The sequence below is a fragment of the Leptonotus elevatus genome, chromosome 4 (assembly GCF_054856555.1).
Source record: "Leptonotus elevatus isolate MCC_2025b chromosome 4, RoL_Lele_1.0, whole genome shotgun sequence".
Lineage (NCBI taxonomy): Eukaryota > Metazoa > Chordata > Actinopteri > Syngnathiformes > Syngnathidae > Leptonotus > Leptonotus elevatus.
The window spans coordinates 25,061,513-25,086,911 of record NC_141242.1 but is presented as its reverse complement, the minus strand read 5'-3'; the positions used below and the strand labels follow the sequence as shown (position 1 = coordinate 25,086,911).

The 25,399-nt window shown below is 39.3% G+C and overlaps 1 protein-coding gene across 3 annotated transcripts in view; it reads left to right on the top strand.

The window, feature by feature from the left end:
- The window catches only part of kcng4a (potassium voltage-gated channel, subfamily G, member 4a), a 39,480-nt gene extending 22,623 nt beyond the window's left edge, over positions 1–16,857 (top strand). For all 3 annotated transcript variants that reach the window (XM_086074228.1, XM_086074226.1, XM_086074227.1), the window contains one exon: positions 15,372–16,857. In XM_086074228.1, the coding sequence (XP_085930354.1) occupies positions 15,372–16,274 (903 nt within the window). In that variant the 3' untranslated portion in view covers positions 16,275–16,857. The remainder of the gene's footprint in view (positions 1–15,371) is intronic.
- Positions 16,858–25,399: the final 8,542 nt, after the last annotated feature.

Here is a 25,399-nt window from a genome sequence, read left to right as displayed (position 1 = left end):
AATCCCCCAAAAGTTGGGACAAGGCTATTTTCACCACTGTGAGGCATCCCCTCTTCTTCTTACAACATGCTGCAAATGTCTGGGGATCGAGGAGACAAGTTTCTCAAGTTTAGAAATAGGAATGCTGTCCCATTCTTGTCTAACACGCGTCTCTCTAACTGTACAACTGTCTTGGGCTTTCTTTGTTGCACATTCCCCTTTATAATGCGCCAAATGTGCTATAGAAGTGAAATAAGTGAACTGTCGGCTGGCCATTTCAATACCCGGATCCTTTTCCTACGCAGCCATAATGTTGTAATTGGTGCTGCATGTGGTCTGGCATTATTGTGTTGAGAAAAGTAAGATCTTCTCTGAAAGTGATGATGCCTGGATGGGAGCATATGTTGTTCTCGAATCTGAACATAACTTTCTGCATTGACGATGCCTTTCCAGATGTGGAAGCTGCCCATGCCACACGCACTCATGCAACCCTATACCATCACAGATGCAGGCTTATAAACTGAGTGCTGATAACAACTTGGGTTGTCCTTGTCCATAGCGCCCCAGTTTTCCACAAAGAACTTCGAATCGTGACTCGTCTGACCACAAAACAGGTTTCCCCTTTGGCACACTCCATTTGAAATAAGCCGTGGCCCAGAGAAACGCCTGCGCTTCTTGGTCTGCTTTAGAAATGGCTTCTTCTTTGTACTGTAGAGTTTCATCTGGCAACGGCGGCTGGCACGGTGGATTGTGTTCACCCACAATGTTTTCTGGAAGTATTGCTGAGCCTTTTCTGTGATTTCCCTTACAGTATGTACTCCTGTTTGCGATGCAGTGCCGTTTAAGGGCCCGAAGATCATGGGCATCCAGTAGGATTTTTCGGCCTTGACCCTTACACACAGAGATTGTTCCAGATTCTGTGAATCTTTGGATGATGTTATGCACTGTAGATGATGATTACTTCAACCCGTTTGCAATTTTTCACACCTTTCTGATATTTCTCCACTGTCTTTCTGCGCAACATTGGAGGAATTGGTGATTCTCTACCCATCTTCGCTTCTGAGAGACACTGCCACTCCAAGAAGCTCTTTTTTATATCAAGTTGCCAATGGACCTCATTAGTGGTAACTGGTCTCTCAGCTGTTTTTTGGTGTAATTGTGTAAGTGCAATTGACTTTTCCAGCCTCTTATTGCTACCTGTCCCAACCTTTTTGAGATTTGTTGGCACCATGAAATTTACAATCAACATATTTTTCCCTTAAAATGATAAATGTTCTCAGTTTAAACTTTTGACCTGTCATCTATGTTCTATTCTGAACAAAATATCGAAATTTGGCACTTCCACATAATTGCATTCAGTTTTTATTCACAATTTGTATAGTGTCCCAACTTTTCTGTAATAAGGTTTGTACAAAATAATAGCTAATAATTTAGCTAATAATAGTTTCATGCCTGCTGATTTAGTACAAACCACTTAACAATAAAATATGAACAGCTTTTAAGATTTTTCAATAAAATCAACCTTAAGGAGGAAATCAAATTTAAAATTGTATCTTTAAAAGGTGCTTGTTAACATGACTCTCTCTGGCCTTGACTCTGACCTTTCATCTTCATGTGTGTTTGGTTTCATCCAAGAGAGCAGAGAGATGCTTCCCTTGACTGCTTGCTATATAGCTCCTTTTCTTTTTCCCTTTTCAGCTTCTCCTTTCTAGGCATTACGCTACAATCAGTAAAGAAATAGACCAATTGTAACCAAACAGACCAATGGCATGAGAATGAATAAGACTGACCGTTGTCATTACCAGAAGGCAAAAGGGTATTTTTCACAGAAAATTAACAATTCCAAACATCTGGACATTTTTGATATTTCCGCAATGCAACTCAATGCAAATGCTTTGACCACCAACGACGTATTGGATAGATTTTGCCTGTGACTACTAGCATAATACAAACCAGACACTAACGACAGTTCATCACCTTTTGAAGTCAAAATAATCCCCACAAATCAAATTACAATGACCCAAAGTCCACAGCTTTTCAAAGCATTGACCAGAGAGTTTGCTTTCACCGTCATATAGTTATCTATTATTGATTAGCGTATAGTGTTAAACTGTTAGCTAATTAGGTGGCCATTTGGCTAATTTATGCTCAGCTGCTTGTGCTACTTCACAACAAAACGAGTGTAGGTAGGGAATAGAGGGCAAACAAACAAAACAATTTCACTGGATTTAATACACAGTTACCTGGCTGGGGTGGAGCAGCAGCAGGGATTTTTTCCGGTGCTCCGGTTTCCTCCCACATTCCACCATGGCAGCTTAATTGAACACTCTAAATTGTCCATAGGTGTGATTGTGAGTTGGATGGTTGTTTGTCTCTGTGTGCCCTGCGATTGTCTGGCAACCAGTTCAGGGTGTACCCTGCCTACTGCCCGAAGCCAGCTGGGATAGGTTCCAGCACCCCCACGACCCTTGTGAGGACAAGCGGTTAAGAAAATAGATGGATGGATGGTGAAATGTACTCAAAAAAATGTGTAAAGTTACTCTGAATTTCTGAGTGAAAACACTATTACTTACTACTTGCTATGTTTTTAAATATTACTTTATTTATTTTAGTTTCTTCTTCTTTCTTTCTTTTTTTTAACAGTGCATGGCACCCTATCCCCTTCCCCATGATTTATTTATTTGCTTTGGTTCAGACCAGAAAACAATAATTATTTTAAACAAAAATTGTGTATTCCTCTTTAAAAGTATAATACCGTACACAGTCTGCAACACAGCAGAAAGTAGAACTGTTGTCGGTTGGGGCCCAGCTCAGATGAGTTTGTGTTTAGAATGTGCATTCATTGATTTTTCACCAAGTCTTTGTTCATTAACAAGTGCACTTACAAGGTCTTAAATTGATTTTTGAATTAATCCTTTGCTTAAAAAATGCTGTTGGCAATAAAAGCAAAAGCAAAGAAGTTCAATTTCCCCAAGTAGGAAATTAAGATCCTTATCACAGTTGGCTTGCACAGTGCTTTAAGTACAAAAACAGCTTTGTGTGCAAGTGGGTTACCATTCTCCTGGGGCCTTTTTTTTCTATTGTTTTCTTTTAAATTGTGGGGCGTCAAAGTAAAGGGACGGCATGATGGCTGAGTTCGCACATCCAAGGCCCTCGATGCGCACGAAACAAAGCCCCCAACTCCTGTCAATTTACAAAATGTCAATCAGATAACCATACCAAAATCTTCAAAACTGAACATGCAATGAACAAAGCATACGTCAATTAACCAATAACAGCCGTACTCAGTAAAAGAAGAAATGGAAAAAGAAGCAGCTTTATCAAATCAAAAATATTGAGAAAAAAACACATCCATATCCCATCCTGAGTATCTCCACAAAATTGATGACTCACAGTCCACCACTCCAATGAGCCTCTCATGGTTCAGATATCTTACTATCACAGCACACTGGTCTGTAGAGGTCATATCTTGTGCGGTGTCAATCTGCACAGAAAACATACCTGCCTCCCTTACTTCTTTAGAAATCGATTATTTTATTAATCTGCTGATCACGTCAATGACTTTGTTGACATATGTCTTGGAGAACAACGTAACAAGTGATCCTCTGCCTTTAGACCCGGCCTCATGTTGGCTTTTGCTTTTCTGTATGCATTCATTAACATGCTCTTTGAGAGTCACATCAAATTTGGCTTCTTGGCTTAGAGCTGTCACAATGCTGGACTCTGCCTGTCTCTGGTGACACTACTGTTAGATCCGGATGACCAAAAACATTGTAGGCCTAATCAATAACATTAAAAAGGAACATAGATGTCTAATTCATCAGGCCACCAAAACTACTGCAATAGTGAATAGGCTCCTAATTCCGGTTTTATTGTACTTGGAACATAAACATAAAATGATTGTGTAACAGTTAATTCTACGCCTAATACAGAACAATTGCCGACCCCAGTACAACAGACCAACACAATCTGTACAAGTCTGCTTACTAGTAGCTCCTGCTTCATTCGGTTCCTTCTCCTCCACCTCCTCCTTCAATGAGGCCAACACACCTTCCTTCTCCTTCTCCTCCAAGAACGGCACCACCTCCTCACGACCATAACTGGAGTCACCCAGTCTTTCAATACTTCCTCTACTAGTGGCCTTAACAGCTGATAATGATAAATGTATATATATAATCATAATAATGTTAACTATTGCGTTTATAATACACATAACAATCAATGCAAGAAAAAAAACACACACACATAAATATATATTGCACGCACTACCCCCCCCCCCCCCCACACACACACACACATGTGGTTATGTGAAAGTAATCCAGCTAATTTGTCCACATATGAAATAATATGGAAGCATTCCTTAACTGCTAACTGTGATGTGATCAAATAACAGATGTAGGTCTTGATGATTTTTTGATGGTGTTGCAACAACAATCAACTAATGATACTCCATAACAAAATCATTTGCATTAAATGTATGGACTGCTTGGTCTAATATTGAGCCATATTATGTGCTTTCCACCTGTTTCCATCTGTCGACGTGCTGCTGGAACCTGGCTCAGCATCTTTGGCCCCCTTCCTCCACTAAAAAACTAATCAAAAGCAACTCTAATTTTTGCACATTTGGTTGCACTTTTATGAAGCATTTTTATTTTCTTCAATCTTATTTTTTCAGCACCACCCATTTCCTTCTCACCTGCCTTCTTTCTTTTCGACATTTTCCTCTCTTTTCTTCCTCGCTATATCTCGCACGCTCCTATAACTTGGGGGGAGTTGCTGGTGCGGCTTGTGCGCTCCTGATGCGCTTGTGTTTGTAGTTAATTGGCTGCTGCAGCGCTGCTTATTATTGGTCACAAAGTGACAATCCGATGAACTTTCAAACGGTCAGTTGGTCATGACTTGGGCGAGTTACTCCGCCAGGCGCCAACCGTGTGTGTCCTCGCGCGGCTGCGGGGCAGTTGGGGGCTTGTTGTGGCTTTCTTGACAGCGTCTCGACTAGTCGGCCTGTATTTATAAAGTAGTGGGCTGGCTGTACATATATTTCCTTAAAAGATTCATATGTGTATTGTAAAACACGAGAGGCGCAAAAAATAAATAATAATAATAATAATAAACGCCGTTCCAAATCGGCCTTGGACAGACCGCGGCCATACGGAACTTTTCTGAAATCCCCAATGGTCAGTCTGCCCCTGCTCACGCAACTAGTGCCGATCTATGTTATTATGTAGTTGTTCCTATTTAATTTTTTGTTTTTGTTTTTTCCGGTGGCCCGGCTCACCGGCCCTCCTGACCAGAGAAATTCCCAGTACCCCCGTGGGTCAGTCCGCCCCTGGCAGTGACCATAATGAGGAAGAGAAAATGGATGGATGGATGTCATTCACAAAGGCACACACTTTCCACTGCATGTTGTGCATACTTGCCGCTATCAGGTTACAGGAGGACAGCCTGCAGGTGACGGATGAAGATGTCACATAATACAAGCCCTTTAATAACCCATGACGCATGGACACAGTACTTCTTTTTCTTTCTTTTTGTCATTGCTGTTTTTCCCCTCTCCATTTGACTGACTTTCGCCCAAGTGCAAGGTGCGTATAGCAAGCTACAGCAGCAAGTTCAGTGAAGTATGTACAAGGTCCGCTGCGAGGTAAATCTGATTGATGGCCTAAATATTTTTTACCCATTTCTGTTCCCAACCTTTAAACATAGTGGAATAACAGGCTTATGATTCATCTTTTTTTTTTTTTTTTTTTTCATGGACTGAAATAAAGAGAGAGATAATAGAAAATGCACTGAGGTAGATGCTGGGCAGTATTTGTCAAAACCAGTATGTCATATTATCTTGCTGTTTTCATACAGTCTATTCATGGTTAGGGCAGAAGTAATATTGCTGTTAACCTTGAACCATAAAAGACTGTACTACAAATTTTAATCATACTATTTATAATATGCCATCCATCTATTCTCTGGAGCTTATCCCAGCAGACTTTGGGCAACAGGCAGGGTAGACTGTGGACTGCCTAGTCACCATGTAATTGCATGAACCCATAAACCAACATAAACAACCTTTCACACTCACATTCACACCTATGGACAATTTAGTCTTCAACTAACCGATGAAACGTTTTTGGAATGTGGGAGGAAGCCGGATGACTGAAAGAAGAACCACACAGTCATGGAAAGAACATGCAAACTCCACACAGGAAGTTCGGAGCACAGATTCGACCACTGCTACTGATTTATGCGCCGTCTACGAATACAGAGCCCATGTTCCTAGTAATTTAGAACCTCACTTAACCATGTGGAAGGAATCTAAAGTACCCGGAGAAAATCCATCCAAGCATGGGGAGATTATGCAAACTCCACATAGAAAGATCAGACCCAAGATTCGAACCCTAATCTCGGACTCTGACGCAGAACGAGCTCTCCACATATTTCAAGTTTAGGGTTGCCCAGCCTCAGCAGAGGTTTGCTACGTTTTTAGTTCCTGGCTAGTAGCTATTTTCAAACATATACATATTTTATTATTAAAGTAACTGTCATAAATAGCGAGAGTTGTCAGAGACTGCACAAGCCATGAAGCCTCAACTGATCTTTACGTGTAAAAACATTCAAAAAATTTGAAGTTTCTTCTTGTCTGACAAGAAAAATATATATTTACTTTTCAAACCCTGTGTGCACATTGTGGTCTCATTGATGAGGCAGCCGCCTGCAATCCCAATTGTGAAGTGATGGTCCTCAATCCGGGTGGAAAGCAGCGAACAAGAATTCTTAAAAAAGTCAATGCTGAATAGAATAAGACAGACAGCAGCTGTTATAATATACCTGACTGTGTGTTTGTGTGTGTGTGTTTTCTGACTCAAAGCCCAGCACAAATGAGATCTCTTCCAGTATCTTGACTAATTTCTATTGAACCACAGTATCACTGAAAGACAGATGTTTATGACACGGCAATATACTATATTTCATCACTTCTCGCTCCCTAACCATCTGTGCTTCCATTAACACCCACACCCACATCAAAGTAAAGCGCTGAAAATGAGCATATTTTCCCAACTGCCAGGTGTTTCATCCAATTACATGTGAAATATCGCAAGAGAGACAGCTGCCCCTGTTTCCATTGTATTCATCTCGGACTTTTTCAATGACCATGTTGTCTCTGTTACGTTTTTTTGTGTCTATGCATTTGTTATAATTATTCTTAAATTTACTAGTCTTCACTTCACTAGTCAAGCAGTTACACTTGGATCTACTTAAAAACAGTTTCAAGTATATTTCCCCACTGTAATTTGTGGGGACATGTGCAGTCTGTTATTGTGCTTTTGTTTGTTGGATGTTGCTGCTTCTTGCTGTTCTCATGAAGTGATGCCTATCCTAGGATGACCAAACGTCCTCTCTTGCTTCGGGCATGTCCACTTTTTTACATCCTATTCAGTAGCGTCTCTGGCATGATAAATTGAGTGGGGCACAACAGTGGGCACTTTACATCCACAAGCAGCAAAGCCTACACATTAAATTCTAATTCAATTCAAGATCACAATCTGGTGGCAAAGCCCAATATAAATGAAGTAGCCTACCATTTATTCATAGCCTTACAAATTAAGGCTATGAATAAAACCTTTGAATGGTTCAAAATAGGGCTGTGCAATTCAAAATCCAATTACAATTTTAATTATTATACTCCACTATTAAAAAACTGGCACAATCAAACAAAATTAAAAGATTATTAATACTCATTTTAAGTTGTTTATATATTTGCACTTTTTTTTTTTAATGACTAATTTAATTCATCTTGTTTGCTCCAAAATGAACTTACATAATTATAGTGTTTCAAATAATTTTATGTCTTAATATTTTTACATTTACATAATTTTCTTGTTTTGTATTTTTTTTTAAATATTGTTTTAATAATTGTGATTTCAATTATTACCAAAATAGTCAGGATTATTATTTTTTCCCTAATCGAGTAGCCTTAGTTTAAAATAAAAATGCTACTCACCAGTGCTGTTCATTCAGCTCAGTTTCCATCTTAACTTTATTTCCAATTGGCCAGATTTTATTTACTGCTTCAGCTCATGGAAATGTTTTGCTGAAATTACTGAAAAGTGTGCTGTCCACAATAGAGATAGACCGATATGCTTTTATCAGGGCCGATACCGATTATCGGTAGTCAGGGAGCCCGATAACCGATATTTGAAGCCGATATACATTTGCAGAAAAAAAAAAGTTGGTGTCAAAATGTTTAATAATAAAATTATAATAAAAACTCCAGCACTTGACTGCTTAAATGCCTTCAAGGACATGTTTATTAAACAGCTTTTGTGATTTGCAACATGTTAAAGGTTTTTTGTTTGCCATCAGCTTTTGCACCAACTACACGCTAACACGCACACTAACTCCCAAAAAGCCGCTAATTTGCGGGCTAACTGTTAGCTAATAGCCGCTAATTGCTGCTTATTGGCTGTTAGCATTGCACGAGCAACCAATCAGATGCTGTGGGCGGGCCAATGCTGCAGGGAGTCAACAGCCGCTGACTCAGAGCAGACGGAGGAGAAAAGCGCCCGATTGTTTTTAATATATCGGTCATCAAAACTAATGACGAATAAAATGCTGAATATCGGCGCCAATTATCGCCCGGGCCAATTATCGGTCTATCCCTAGTCCACAAGCAGCGCTGCTATAAGGTGGTCACGCTTGCAAAATCTCACCTCCGCTTGAGCCACCACGGTATCACAGGGTTTCTCCATAACTGCTGCAGTTTTACCCCTCCATTGCTTCAGTGCTGCCTCTCTCTCTTGAGCGATGACATTATCAACAAATCTACTTCATTCATATTGTTGGTTTGCTAGTACGTATAGTCTTTTTGCTCCAGATGAAAACCAATGTAGCTTACTGCTATATACTGCCATCTGCCAAAACTGAGCGTGTTGATAAGGTATTGACATCACGTGACATCAGTCCTGTGTTTTGATTGGATAATGGGCCCAGTTAATGTGGCCCCATGGCTGTGTATTGAGAGCAGCTTGGGACATGCGCACTGATTTGAGTGGCTCATAGCTTAAACACGCGCTTATGGGGCCGGCCCTATTTCAGTCCCGTTTAGAAAGTTAGACCATTGAACTTGGCTTTGTATTATACATGCATGTTTATAACGAAATTACCTCACAAACATAATTGTTTTTTATTTGAATATCATTATTCTTGATGAAATAAAATTGTATAAATTATTAGCTGTAAAGAAGACCAATTATGACCCTGCATAGTGCTCAACAGCACCATCTAGCGGAGCCCAGCTCCACTGGCCCCAAATGCACAGACGTCACTGATCCTGTTGAAGCTTCCAGGGAGGGTTTTGTAAAACGACCCGTATTCATTGTTTTTCACAGGACCAATTAGCATGAGTTGAATTTGACTGACACGTTATGTGACAAATGGGAGGTGGAGTGCACTGTGTTGCTACCGCAACCAGTAGAACACGGACTGATCCCAAGTCGATTGCAAGGTGTGTAGGGGGAGAAAAAAGGCAGGTTTTGTGTGTGTGTGTTATTATTGTTATATATTTTCAAAAATAAGTAATAATTAACTTTTTACACTAGTAAAACCTTTCTTCAGGCGTTCAGATAAGGTGCTAAGCTAAAGTTCGTCGGCGGCCCAGAATTTTAGCTCACTGGTAACGGTCTACGCTCCCAAACTGGAGATGTGGTCGAGGTGTGCGTTCAATACCCATGTTTGGTGGACGCTGCCGTAAATAGTGGATGAATGTGCATGCTGCTTGAAATAAAGTTCTTGAGGCAAAAAAGGTTGGGCTTAGAATATTCTGCCATTATTCATAAATTTCAAGTAAGACTTCAAAACAGAATTATACTGTACTTTTTGTTATATTTTCTAGCCATACAGAGCAGTCATATGTTAAAATAGTTCCTAATAATAATAAATTAGATTTCTAAAGCGTTTTTTTTGGACACTTAAAGACGCTTCACAGTGGTTGCATTATTCATGCACTCACACGCTAAGCTACTTAACTAGCCACAGCTGCCCTGGGGTAAGCTGACGGAAGTGTGGCTGCCAGTGTGCACCTACGGCCCCTCCGACCACTGCCAAACATTTTCACCTTCCATACACAAGTGTGAGTAGCACTGGAGGCAATGTGTTTGAAGTGCCTTGCCCAAAGACACATGACTTGGGGAGAGCGGGAATTGAACAGCCTACCTTCTGATTACTGAACGCCCGTCTCTACACCCTGAGCCACGGCCGCCACAAGTTGTAGCTATAATATGTAGCACCTTTGAGTAAACTTTAAGTATCTTGAGGCAGTGCCGAATGCCTTCTTTTTTGGAAATCATAACATGGTCACCCTATTTTTATTATTAGAATTAGAAACTATTAGAATCCTAAACACAATTTATTTATTTTTTCGTGACTTGTTGAAAGCAATGTTTGTTATTGTGATTGTGTCTTCAAACATCCCAGATCACAGTTGATAGCTTGTAACGTTCAGCCGACGTTAAATGATGCATTGAGTGTTGACGACAGCTGCTCAGAACGTTTCCACTAAATAATGTTAATCAGGAGCGAAATTGAATGCGGCTGCTTACGTGCGTCTGTTGTCTGTGTGAGTATCAAGTTTGTCCCTGTGGTTCCTGCAAATTATATTGCATCATAATTCCTTTGAGAAAAGAGGAAATATCCATCAACTCATACATTTTCTATACTGCGCACCCTGTTCTGGGTCATAGCGGGAAGGCTGGAACCCATCGCAACTGACGCAGCAGAAGTTGGACGACATCTCTGATTGCCTTTCAATCCCAGGGCACATTTGCAAGCCGTACAAACATCAGAAATGGCAGAACGCACAGCCTCATCCCACATTCCAAAAACAGTGAAGATTCTAAAATGTCCAGGTGAGAAAGACTTGGAATTGGCGAGTCCGAGTCCAAAATGTACCTCGCCTCTCGCCAAGTCACCTGTGATGGGCTCCAACTCCTCTGCACATGCAATCCTGGTAAGGATAAGATGTATATATATAAAACAAAAAAAACAAAAAAGGATGGTTGGATTGCGTGAATCACTACACTGTGAATGGTGATGACAGAAAAAAAAAAGTAAATAAAAAAAAAGAATCAGTGGTTTCCCATAGATCATACTTCCTGTGCCTCTTCCACTGTCATCACCATTGTGGACTTTGACATTGACAAAAAAATATATATATGAATGAAATTAACATTGAAGACCTTATTTTGATCATCTGCTGTTTTTGCAGAAATTATCTGTCACAAAGTTCCAGAGCGAATCACGCAGAGCAGATAAGGTCAGCGAGGCGTTGCGACTGTTTGAAGAGACAGAAGTAGAAATCCTCTCGCTGTAACAAATGGCCTTTCGTGAGAAGAGTGTTGCAAAGCCCTAATAGGACTAATGTCAGCACACAAGACGGAAAGAGCAAAGAGGAGGGAAATAAATGAGAGTTGGAAAGTGCGCATGAGAGACAATACATGTGAGCCGAGGGCACAAAGTGTCTGAAAGATTGATGCGGGAATGGCAGCCCTGAATTCCCTCAGTGCTTTAAGGGCTGGATGTCACACAGTGGCAGTGTGAGGAAAGCTTTCTTGTATTAAGGAGCAGGACAGGTGTAGAAGCTGATATTTAGTTAGATTTACCACATGCTATTCTCAGATGGAAAGTTCTTATAATTATATTTGTCCTTTCCTTCCAGAAATGTCTGCTTCAAGCCTCTGGAAAAATCATGATATATTTCAGTGATGACATAAGGAATACAATTTGCATTTTCTGGGCTGTGGTGGTGGTATTTGATTGATTCTAGATGAATTATATCCATATTTGTCTTTATTTTGTCACTGAATGGAAGCTAAAGAGATTGAAGACAGTAGCCCATTACCAGTAATTTACCCATGATTCTGCAGTATCAGAGTGAGTAATTTTTCATAATACTGGCTCCATATTGAAAATCAGCTCATAGCTGTTCAATTACATTCCAAAGGTCATTGATGGGGTGAGCTTCTCATGGCCATCCACACAAGACTCAACCAACTTACTTATTTCTGACTTATAGACCTGGTTTTGGACATTGGGGCAAGGTCGTGGCACTTCCTCAGTTTCCACTAAGTTGGAGGAATTTAAAAAAAAAAATGCAATAGTCACATTTGTTCAGTTCAAGAGAGCCCAGCCAACCATTTGAGCACATTGATGTTTACTATATATATATATATATATATATATATATATATATATATATATATATATATATATATATATATATATATATATATAATACACTCGTTCCCATTAAATAACAAGATTCACCTCAAGTTGTCAAATATGTCCATTTAGAATGTAGGAACACAAGCCATATTTGACATTTTAAGATGAATGTTTATATGTATTGAAAGGTACAATGTTTTATAAAGAAAATGAGGATGAAATGATTCTAATTATTTTTTCTTTCTTTCCTTCTTTAAAAAAAAAAATAGAAAAACTCAAACTGCAATTTAAGGCACATACTCCTTCTGCATGGAGAGTGAATGACAAACTAGCCTATGTTCACATCATTGAAAGATTGGCAAAGAAAGATAACAAAGCCGCAGTTGTCGACTACCAGTACTTTAATAGCAGACAGCTGTGCACTCACTGATAGCAGCTAGCGACTAGCCGCTAACACTGGAGACCAATCACACAATGACGACATAATAAACTAGATCTTTCTTAGCGTGCTAAATTAGCAATTGATATGATTTCGGAATGGCGACGTGTTGATGCTAACATGTAACGGCAATTAAAAATTACGATAAGGCAAGCCGAAATGTTTAGTCAAGTCAAGCTTGCCGTCAGCCGGTCACGCCACCATGCAGGCCAACTTCAAAATAAAAGCGTGCTAAGGTTATTGCATGGCATCAACGTATTCTTTCTTGAGCTTTATTTTGTCATCAGAAACTACAAATGAGAATAGAAAATTGGGGATGGGGATTTTTTTTTATGTATCAAAGGAACTAGTGGAATCGGTACTTGGATTCAGTGACTACTCGTACTGGTTTTGGTTTGGACATCCCAATCATCCCTAATCAATAGTATTGTTTTTGTGTTTCTAAATCAGCGTAGAACATCCTTATTTAAGCCCATATGGAAACAAGAAAGTGGAAGAAGGTTGGAACATGCAGAATGCTGATGGTGCATTTTCCAGCTAGATCATAACACTTCCATAAAATCTCTTGATGCTACTTAGCCAAGACCCGAATGGAAGGATGACAGTTCCTGAGCAGCTAATAGGAATAATTTGTTGTGCTGCAAAAATTGGCAACTCTACTTCTCAGCTAAATTGTAGCAGTGTACACAAAGGCCTCACACGGTGGACCTAAAAGGCTTAAAGTCACATTGGGATGAAGGAATCTGTGGGAAAATAAGTGATAAATGAGAGTCTGAGGAATGGGACGTGTGTGTCATGCATAGGGAAACAAGGGAGAGAGTTGTCTTTCACTTGGGGGAACTGAAACGAATAAAGACTTCAAAGGAGAAAGGGTGAGCCGCATCTAGGACGACCGGCAAATGACGGATGAGAGGGTGGGAGTCCGCAGAGGGTGATGAAGGAGGAACCGGAATGATTAATGAGGAGGAGCAGGAGGAGGAGAAGATGGGAGGAAGTCGGTTGGTTGCATGGTGAGGGAAGACTAATGGAAGAGATGGGAAATACACGAGTCACACATTGAGCAGACATCCAAAGCACAAATCGGAGAATATGATGAAGGCCAAATAAAAGTCTTTCCTTTTGTCATTTCAAGCATGCAATTCCGATTTGAATGTGACAAGCTAGAAAATTGGAAACATGCACACTGTGAAAAAATCTAGATAGTGCTTCACACTTATCAAGCACTGCGGAATTGTGAGTCAGCGGTTCATTGAGTGAGGCAATTTCTCCTGTCGTTCCAAGATGATAGTAGAAATCTATCCATACATCCATCACTTATACAATTGCAGAAAGCCACAACTTATTTTGATGTATGCATGGCAGCAGTTGGATCATTGGACTTCATGCCATCTTGTAATTTCTCTGCTTTTCATTATTCGGCACGGACATATCGCTGTCAATTTTCAAGAGAACCCCAAAACAGCATGTTTATTCCATTGCATCATCAATAAGGGCAAACCATTTTCAATACGATTGATTAGATTGGTCATTAACGCTAACGCTATACATACAGTAAATGAAGATATTAAACTATTTTTAGACAAAATGTATCTAATTTTCTGTCATGGCACTCTGGTTGGGAATCATTGGTCTACACCAAGGTTGTTATAGTTAATGAAAACTAGCAATTCCAAAATCACTACAACTAAAATTGGAAAAAACATTTTCATTAATGAACTGAAAATGATCTTAAGAAAACAAAAATTAACTGGAACTACATCTTGCGTTAATAAAACAATAATCAAAATGATAGTGACAATGTCCTTTGTTTTGCTCTTTGTCAGTTAATATCATACAAGAGCTTCGGGGTTCATTTTAAATACTTATTTTAGTATTGATGTATGTCCAGGAAGGTCAAAAGCTTGTTTGAGATTTTTTTTTTTTATTATTAATCAACACATACTGACTTTTTTTTTTAATCGTGCGCTTGACAAGTTCTCCACATATAAAAAAAAGAAGAAGAAGCTACAACTAATTCTAAAATAAATAAACCTGAAAATGAAGCATTTCCACACACACACAAAAAAAACCTGCTCTAAAAACTAATTGGAACTTACTGAACTTAAAAAATAAAGTTGAAACTTATTAAAAAATAACTAGAATGAAAAATCTAAAACTAACATAACCCTGGCGTACACCAAGATTGTCTTTAAGCATTCATTATAGCTGTACTTCCTCAAAACTGAAGACATTTTAGTCTGTGGATGAAATTTGAACTTCAATTAATCATTTCCACTGCAATTTACATTAAGTGCAGTCACTGACAACTAAATGTTTTCCATCTTCTTATTTCTTAATGTAGATGAGCATGAGAGCTTGTCTGAAACACATTTTAATAATGAAAATGTAAAATAAATAAGTATTATGTATATAATTTTTGTCGCTGAATTGGGTGGCGTAATATATTATGGTCATTGAGAGACAAACCCTCTGAAGCATCACTTCTTAGTATTGTCACACAGTGTTATTGCAAAAGTCAGTTGTGCAAGTCTGTTCCTGCCCAATTTCTCGAAAGCTACTCGTAAAATAAGGGATTTATTGTATCACATTTCTATTGATCCATTGCACCTGTAGTAGTTTTTGTTTATGATTTATTAAAGGTAACAACGACTGATAGATGAGCGTTGATGTTCATTCTCCCGTTTTTTTTAATCTCACTCTTTTGTCTTCATGTTTCTTTCTGGCTGTCCAACCACTTCAGGGCGAGTGCTCCTCCAAGTGCTACAACATGTTCATCATCGAGACGGTGTGTGTGGCCTGGTTCTCGCTGGAGTTCATCCTGCGCTTCATTCAGGCTCGCAGCAAGTTAGACTTCCTCCGTGGGCCGCTCAACATCATCGACGCCATGGCCATCTTGCCTTACTACGTGTCCTTGGTGGTAAAAGAGGACGACCCCAACCTGGACAGCGATCGACCAGGGGGAGGGAAAGGCTACTTGGACAAGCTGGGTCTGGTGCTGAGGATCTTGCGAGCGTTGAGGATTCTTTATGTGATGCGACTGGCTCGCCACTCTCTCGGCCTGCAGACGCTGGGACTGACGGTGAGGCGCAGCACTCGTGAGTTTGGCCTGCTCTTGCTCTTCCTTTGCGTGGCGGTCACCCTGTTCTCGCCGCTGGTCCACTTAGCAGAGAGTGAGCTCACGGGCCCTCACGACTTTAGCAGCATCCCCGCCTCCTACTGGTGGGCTATAATCTCTATGACAACAGTGGGCTATGGCGACATGGTGCCTCGGTCCATCCCCGGGCAGGTGGTAGCGCTGAGCAGCATCCTGAGTGGGATCCTAATCATGGCCTTCCCTGCGACCTCCATCTTTCACATGTTCTCCCGCTCCTACCAAGAACTCAAGATGGAGCACGACCGTTTGTTCAAAGAGGAGTGCGCCGCCGCTGCAGCCGCCGCCGCCGCCGCCTCCAGCAACGCCACTGAGGAGGCAGGAATGGACGGAGGAGAAAGGCGTGATGTGAAACGAGAGGACTCAGCTGCTATTGGAATAGCGTTCCATTTGGAAAAGGATTGCATGCACTCGCTAGAGTCTCTGGCTCTGTTGGGGAAAAGAGATGATAATGCAGCAAATAATTACAGCCTCCCAGCAGCAGCTTTCTGAATGAACATTGCTTGCTATCGATCCAAACTTACCAATCTCCACGTTACAAGACCCTCGTATCCTCCCAAAGTTTCCATGTGTATCTTAGCGCTCACATCTGCTGCATTTATTCCACCCTTCAGGTTACTGATGTGAGACCCGACAGCACATCTGGTTGTTACGTGCGTGCACCTTGAACGGACTGAAAGACCCTTGAAAACCCTTTAAACTTAAAGGTATAGGTTGTCTTATTGAAAGCCTTTGCTGCAATATTTGTGACTCTTTGCGTTCATAAACATGCAATATCAACCCAAAGTTGTATTTGTTTCTTCTACTGTGAAAATACCTTTAAATGTAATACTTACTAGCCTAGTGTCAATGTATCAAGTGACTCATACAGACATACATTCACATCTAATCCGCCAAAAAGTAATTTTACTTTGCTGCAAACAAAAATAAACATTATTCAATGAATGCCTTTCTTCTTCCACATACACAATATCACAATTTTTCTCAAATATTATTCACAAACGAGTCTAAATCTGTGATAGTGAGCACTTCTACTTTGCCGAGATAATCCATCCCAGCTCACCAGAGTGCCATATCAAGATGGAAACCATGATTAGTACACAGGTGTGCCTTAGACTGCCCACAATAAAAGGCCACTCTGAAAGGTGCATTTTTGTTTTATTGGGGTGGTCTGGGGACTCAGAAAACTATTGTTTTCTCACCATTTCCTCAGACCGCCCCACCCCCCACACAATAAAAAAAACTGCACCTTTCAGAGTGGCCCTTTATTGCGGTTAGTCTAAGGCACGCCTGTGCACTAATCATGTTGTCTAATCAGCATCTTGATATGGCACACCTGTGAGGTGGGACGGATTATCTCAGCAAAAGAGAAGTACTCACTGAAACAAATTTAGTCTGTTTTGTGAGCAATATTTGAGAGAAATGGTGATTATTGCTTATGTGGAAGAAGTTTTAGATCTTTCAGTTCATCTCATAAAAATGGGAGCAAAAACAAAAGTGTTGCGTTTATATTTTCGTTGAGTGCACCATTTTTGGCATGCGAAAGAACACCCAAACTCAAACACTCCTAAAGTGGTACATTTTGGAAACATAATTGAAAAAAATATGCTTTATAATCAAGCAAAACTACCAAAAAAAACAATATGTGTTGTGTTGTCCGAGATGTGAGAAGTGGTGGCCGTGGCTCAGGGTGTAGAGACGGTCGTTCAGTAACCAGAAGGTCGGCTGCTCGATCCCCGCTCTCCCCAAGTCATGTGTCGTTGTGTCCTTGGGCAAGGCACTTCACATACGTTACCTCCAGCGCTATTCACACTGGTGTATGGAAGGTGCGATTGTTTGGTGGTGGTCGGAGGGGGCGTAGGCGCACACTGGCACCCATGTTTCCATCAGGCTGCCCCAGGGCAGCTGTGGCTACTTAAGTAGCTTACCGCCACCACTGTGTGAACATGTGAGTGCATGAATAATGTATCCATTCCATTGTAAAGCGTCTTTGAGTGTCTAGAAAAGCGCTACATAAATCTGATGCATTATTATTTTAAATAACTGAATACAGTCTGCTCCTTTTGGTTCATTTCTGAGATGTCTGTTGCTATGTAATTTGATTTTGTCACTGCATGCATGTCTAACCATTTATTGTATGTTTAAAAAAATATTTTGGGGACTTTTTTGATTATGAGCATAACAATGAGAACAGCACAAGTGATGAGGCATAGATTAAAAGTAAATCAAACGAGATACTTTTTTTGTTTTAAATGAAGAACAAATGAAGGCATGTTTTTGTGGGTGACGAGTAAAGAATGAGCACTAACAACCATGAAATGTACTTTGCGTCGCTCCAAATAAAATATCCTGCTATAATCAGAAGCAAATCCAAGTTCTGTGTTTGTTGATATCTCGAGTGTAAGCATCAGTGATTTGCAGAGTCACTGTGAAACATTTCTGAGAAGAAGGGAGCGACAGCTTCTCCGGACAGCCTCGCAGATAAGTATTCCTTAAACAACAGTCGTCATCTGTTTGTCGTCACATGCTTGCACAATTATACCAAAGATGGATGGATGAGTGCCATGTCTTTGTGAATCTCTTGGCTGCAGAACATGATAACATAGTGTGAATCCCATTTTAAGAAAAGTAGTAAAGGGAAACACACAAGGGCACGCCAGATGCGGGCGTAATCTAGATTACAGTTAGGATTATGGGACCCATAACCAAATTGACAGAAACTCAACTCTAACCCATGGTTTAAAATGTGATGTACTACTTTCTCCACAGATTACCAGTGATTGGTTTCTTTTGGCCATATGGTGTCCTGTTTCATTGCAGTGGAATTTATGTATCATGAGACCAAACATAGCAACATATGGTTTGGAGTGTATCTATTTGAATTGGATAATCCTTTATTTATACAAGTCGGTGTGATGGATTACACCGGATATAAAACCATTATCCATCTAGATAGTCAATATCTGAAAACAAACAAAGCAAGTATCAAAAGGGCTCTGTGAAAATGCTTTAAAAGTGCCATGGTATGGAGTTAAAAAAAAATTATAATCTAATTTCTTTGATTTTTATAATGAATTTGATAAAGAAAAATACTTTCCTCTGAGTGGTTAGTTCCTGATGTGTGCGTGTTTTAAAGTGAGTTTGTGTGGGTCTTTGAACTTTTGTTTGGGGTGGGGGGGGGGGGGGGACAAACAAATCTAACAGACGAATTGACACTAATTAATTTCGTTCTCGCATAATTAATCACTGTTTCCTTGTTGAATGATTAACAGCGAGGGGCGCTTGGTGCATTTTTATTTAGTAAAGATGTTTGTTCTTTTTTTCTCCTTAAGACAAGACCGAAGACGACATACTTTGCCTTTATTGGTCAAAACAAACATGCACAGGATGCAGCACCGTCCAAATTAGCTCAAAGTGTTGTACATCAAGTCCCTCTTTTTCCTAAACGGATTTGCCGAATTTCAAGATTGATAATGTGAAGAACTCCCTTGAGTAAATTACAATTATCAATGAGGCTTTTGAGGTTCCAAAATGTGTGATAACTGCTTGTCGTTCTTTGACGGGAATAGTCGCTCAAATTAACGCTCAAATTAACGCTCAAATTAACGCTCACATTTTTTTTTTTTTCTTTGCAGTACAATTTTTCAACTCAATGACTTTATTTGAGGAGCAAATTTCTGATTTTGTGGAGCATTTTTTTCCAGGTTAATTCTAGGGGCATAAAGCAAAGGTTTTGTTACACAATTACGAAATGAAAATATAGCGAATGAACAGCTGTTTTTCTTTTCTATATAATCAACAGTTTTTATTTCCTAAATTCACATCGTGTAAAGCAGCAAACTATTTTCTTGTGTAGTTGGGCTTAAAAAAAAAAGATCTACTGAAGCAAGGTTCACCAATTACGGTCCTCAAGGTCCGAAGTCCTGCAGGTTTTAGAATCAGAATCAAAGTGCCTGTATTGTCATTGTAAATAAATACGAAATTAGAGCGCCACTCCAGTAATGTGCTTCATCTTATCCCTAAAAACCAACATTAAAAACCTTAAAACATTCTTCCCACAGATTACAACCAAACACAAAATTAAGGAATAAAGGCACCCATTAGTTAAAATGCTTCTTATGGCTGTTTAATAAATGTCTGGACTTTGGGGAGAAAAACTACTCGTTAAACTGAATCAGAAACAAATTATTGTACACTATGCCCTTTGTCAGCCAGATATGACACCAGACGTTAGTTTATCTTACCTTTCATTATGAATCACAAACACAGTGGCCGGTGTTCTGTCAGACTGGCGCTAAAGAGTAACATTGCTCTGCAAGATCAATTCTTGCTGTAATTGTGAGTTCACAAACTCCCGAGAATACATTTTCACCGGGATAGGATATGCAGCTTTGACGAAACCAGAAAGCGCTGACACGGTGGGGAAAATAACGAACCTAACATGGACGAATAGACGTAGCAATTGATTCTTTTTTTTCTTTTTTTTTTCTTTTAGAGAGCAGCAATTAATTCTGTTCTTGCAGAATTACTCACTGTTTATTTGTTGAATGTTGAATAGCGAGAGGCGCTTTGTGCATTTTCATCTGGTAAAGATGTTCGTGCTTTTTTTTTTCCTAAAACGAGACCAAAGACGACATTTTGATCCGTTGCTGCATGAGATTGATCAAAACAAAAGTGCACAATGCTGCGTCGTCCAATCAGCTTGAAGTATTGTACAGAATGTCCCGCCTTTACCGAGCAAATCAGTGGAGCAGTCCCAGATTGCTATCGTGGAGAACTTTCCTGAGTGAATCACAATTTTTAATCTGTACACACCAAATGTCTTCACTCTCCTGTTACGTCTGCAGTTTTCCTCCCCTCAGTAAGTTGCATGATGCATTTAAAGACACTCTGAAAGTTTAATTCTTCAAAAAATGCAACAAAATGTGTATCAAACAACAATATACACAACCCAATTCGCTACATACAGTATAATAGTATAAAACTAGAAAAATTTCCACGGAAATTTTGAATGGGCCTGCTGACTCTTTTCAATGAGCTGAACAGTTTAAAATTTCAACCATTGAAATCGCTCAAGAAATGTGCAAGTTTATAATAGCAGTAATGTTGTTTGTTTCTTTTCAAAATAGAGCCCTGGATTTTGATTTTGACTTTTGAGGTCTTCACAGTAAACATTCTCAAAAATACATTACACCAATTCCGGTCCTCGAGTCCCAGAGTCCTGCAGGTTTTAAATGTTTCCGCACACTAGCACACCTGATTCATATAATCAGCTCATCAGCATGCCTGATAACGATCCTGATCTTTAGCATCAGGTGTGTTGGTAGGCGGAAACATCTACTTTAGAGAGGAGGCGATGCCAGATGGCAGCGCATTTGGCTCTCCAGTAAGGTGCTTATACTGCAGTATCTTTTTGTGTGTTTTGTGGCATGTATGCGTAAGACTTGTCAGGCTATTCATACATATAACCGACAAGAGCTTATTAATTATGCACTACAATGCGTTATTTCAGCAGACTTCCTGGAGGGAAAAGACCATTGGGATCTCCATGGACTACTGTCGGCCCATACAATTTTCAAATACAAAGTATGAAGGACAATATAGGACAGTGGTTGAGGGGGAATCAGTCATGCTGGACTCGTTATGCACTGGGTAGCCCAAGAAATGGTGTAAAACAGTTTAATGCTATAATAGTGTAATAAGTGCAGCTGCGCTTTTATTTTTTAAATAAAATGAGAGAGAGAGAGAGATCTGTCCACGCAGAGAGTTAATTATCTCTTGGTCCTTAATTTTCTACAGCGCACTTGTATGTTTGCCAAAGTCACGTGGTGAACTTGTTTTGATTAGACCCCCCACCCCCCCCACCCACACACACACACACACACACACACTGCAGTCCATACAAATATAAATATTGCAAATTAAGCTTTACACATACAGTTTAAAATCCGTTAATAATGTTAGGTAGTAAAAATAAAATAAAATATTGAAAACAAAATAATAAAAAACTATAGGAAAAGAAATCTGTGTTGCTGACAACTCTTGTTCCTTCACATTATTGTTCATTATTTCCTACTGCATGTGCTGTATTCAGCAGTATTTTCCCGAGTTTATAAAAATATTTTTCTGTAAATAGTTTCTTTACTATTGTGATGAAAAACAGTGAATATTCATTTTCAGACTGTTCTGTAAATATTTATTCATACACTTAAAATACACTGTTCTGAGTTGTTAAAAAAAAAAAAAAAAAAAACATGTTCTAAATAGTTCCCTTACTGTATAAATATTTATTCATACACATACATTTTCTGAGTTTATAAACATTTATTTGAAAAATAGTTCTTATTTTGTAATCAAAAGCATTGATTTTAATCTTTATTGGGCTGTTTTGACAATAGTTTTCAAATAAGCCAAAAATATAGAAACTTTTGATTAATCCATATCCATTTCAAACAAAATGTTTGTGTTTTTTACACTGCAAAGTGTGGAGCTAAATAAACTAAAAGTGTTGAAATCAACTCTGTGAGAGTCTATTCATCACTGGGCTTTTTGCTGTGTACAGAATGCAGATTTGGACTATTCATTTGCACGGGCATCCAAAGCGAATTTTGTAGTCATAGCATTGTTTGTCTTTCTGGTCTTCGTTACGACAGGCAAATCCCTCAGAGGCACTATATCTGAAAAATTTATAAAATGGGTTAGTCAGATAGTAGTATACTGTACGCGCCATGCAATATATTAGAATGTTGTTGAATTTTCATATCTGGGTGATTCAAAACAAAAGGTCCATATTGTTGTTCCAACCAATGAGAGCACCAGTGCTGTTATAAAAGTTTTTTTGAAGCCTCATTGTGGCCAATGTCAACAATCAACTGAAATATCCAAGAGATCATTTGATGACAGTTGATGGTCTCTCTTCAGTTGGTGCAGAAAAAAATATATACAGTACAGTATATTGTTTTTACCATCAAGCCAACTTACTGAGCTAGTCACCTGTTCCACTTGGTTGGTCGAGGTTAAACCATGGGGTGTAGCACACTATTTGTTGGACATTATTATGATTATTTTAATTACGTTTTTTTTTTTCAATGGTCTTTTAAAAACACTATATATATATATATATATATATATATGTCCCCCGCTATATATATATATATATATATATATATATATATATATATATATATATATATATATATATATATATATATATATTAGGGCTGGAACATTTTTTGAAAACCGTTCGGGTCGTCTGTTTCGGTTCGGTTCGCATTGGGACCATGTGGGGTCATATGTGCGTCCCTCTTTTATATCATTATTGACGAGGCGAAGTGGTGTACAACCGCGCTGCGCCAGGCAGTGGCACTACTGCATCCAAAGTTTAGATTCCCACTGTCAAACCCAGAAGAAGAAGAAGAAGAAGAAGAAGAAGAAGGAGGCGCTGCAAAACAACTCGAGGAGGCGGGGGGGAAAGTTTGGGAAGTGGTTGGTTGCGGTTGACGGTGAATTACAACTGGCAGAGGGCCTAACTAAGACTATCAAACCTCTAAAGAATATTACAACACTCATGTCAACTATGACCTCCCCTTCAGTGTCAATGATCATCCCTCTGCAAAAGATGATACTAAATTTCATGGCACACATTGAAGAGGATAGCTCCACCATCAAAGATGTAAAGGCAGCCATCATTAAGAACCTGGAATAGCTCCACCATCAAAGATGTAAAGGCAGCCATCATTAAGAACCTGGAATAGCTCCACCATCAAAGATGTAAAGGCAGCCATCATTAAGAACCTGGAAGACAGATACAGCGACCTGACTCTTCAGGACTATCTACACAGAACCACTGTCTTGGATCCACGATTTACATCCCTGCCCCATGATGAAGAATCTGTTCAGAATCTGTCACCAGAGAAATCATGGAAATTGAAGAGCAGGTACTGTTTTTTGTATGTAATAAGTACTATACTATGAAAGTATTCAACTAAATATATTTTTAATCCTATGTCATGTTTATCATGCAGGATCAACCAAGAGAAGCCTAGGTGGCCAGCTCATCCTCGGCTGGAGAGCCAGAAGCATCAGTACAATTTTCTGCCAAATTTTTTGAGAGCTATTTACAACCAAGAAGGCAACCATCAAGTCTTTGGAGGAGGTAGCATCATCCAGGTTTACAGGCTGCATTTCTGTGGATGAAAATCCACTTGCGTGGTGGAAAAGCAACAAGGGTAAGTTTCCTCATTTTGCTAAGCTGGCTCGACGTGACCTTGCGGTCCCGAGTACATCTGTACCAAGTGAGAGTTTTCTCTACAGCGGGGGACATTGTAACTGCAAGTCGATCTTGTCTTTCGACGGAGAATGTAGACAAACTGATCTTCTTACAGAAGAACATGATAATAGAGTGAGCAGAGCTGTGTTGTTTGGAAGCGGTGCAAAATTTGTTTAAGCTACGTTTTATATCGATGACCTGATCATTTGGTTTATTTATTTTGTTTCCCATAGCACAATGACACTTTAAGTTAAGTTTACATTTGGTAAGAAATCAAACCTCATTTCTTTGATTGTATATTAATTACGGCACTTTAATTTCAAGTTGAAAAATACCTTTTCATTCACCACTGGTAAACAGGGAAGTAAAATGTTAACATTATTTTTGTGTTTTCAAACAAAGTGACCCGAGTCTAGTTTTGATAGAGCTTGTATGCACGCACACATGCACATGCACATTGCACATGCTCCCCCACATACAAAATAAAACTAAAAATAAAATAAAAAGAGAGCAATGATGATGACATGTCAAATCGGTAAAATTACCGAATGAACAATACTGAGCTCTTTAAAAAAAAAAGAAAAGAAAAAAAAGAGGTCAATTAGTGCAATGTGCTTACTTACAGCTTTATTCTCAGCTTTGTTTGAGCCAAGAATTAATCTATTTGAGGACATCTTAATAGTTCACTAAATGGTTGTGAGTTAGAGATTTTTTAAGACAATGTACAGGAGGTGTTTGTGGTGTACATGGGACTTACACATAAATGACATCCCCTCTTGAATCCACAGTGGCTCCGGATTTTGTCAGAGCCTCGATAGCAGACGGCATGTCACATATTCTTGATGGGAATTTCTGCCGAATCCTATAAATCCTTTCAAAGTCACCCCCTTTGCCGGGGTTGTTGATATCAAACCACCTAGTCCAACATTCTGAAGGCATTGTCCAAAAAGGGGAAGACAGTGTTGTAGGAATTATGAACCTACAGTAAGTTGTTAAAAATAAACAATTGCCCATTGACATATTTTCTCATTAAATAACATGCAAAAGTGTGTCCAAGCCGGTTAGAAAGGTGATAATTCTGTAAATTGAAACTAATTCATAATATATGGCGTAGGATACGCAACTCTTTAAAATCATTTATGCTACTTTAAAAAAAAAGAATGACTTGACTTTCCCTTACCATTTTGACACAAATACAGACTAAGCAATAAATCTTGTTACGGTTCTGCTCAATATAAGTTGTTCATAAATGTGGGATGAAGAAATGGTGTACAGTTATTACTGGTCAATAAGACTGAGACGATACAGATGTGTGTCTCGCATGAACTTCTGACTTCTAAACTTCTAA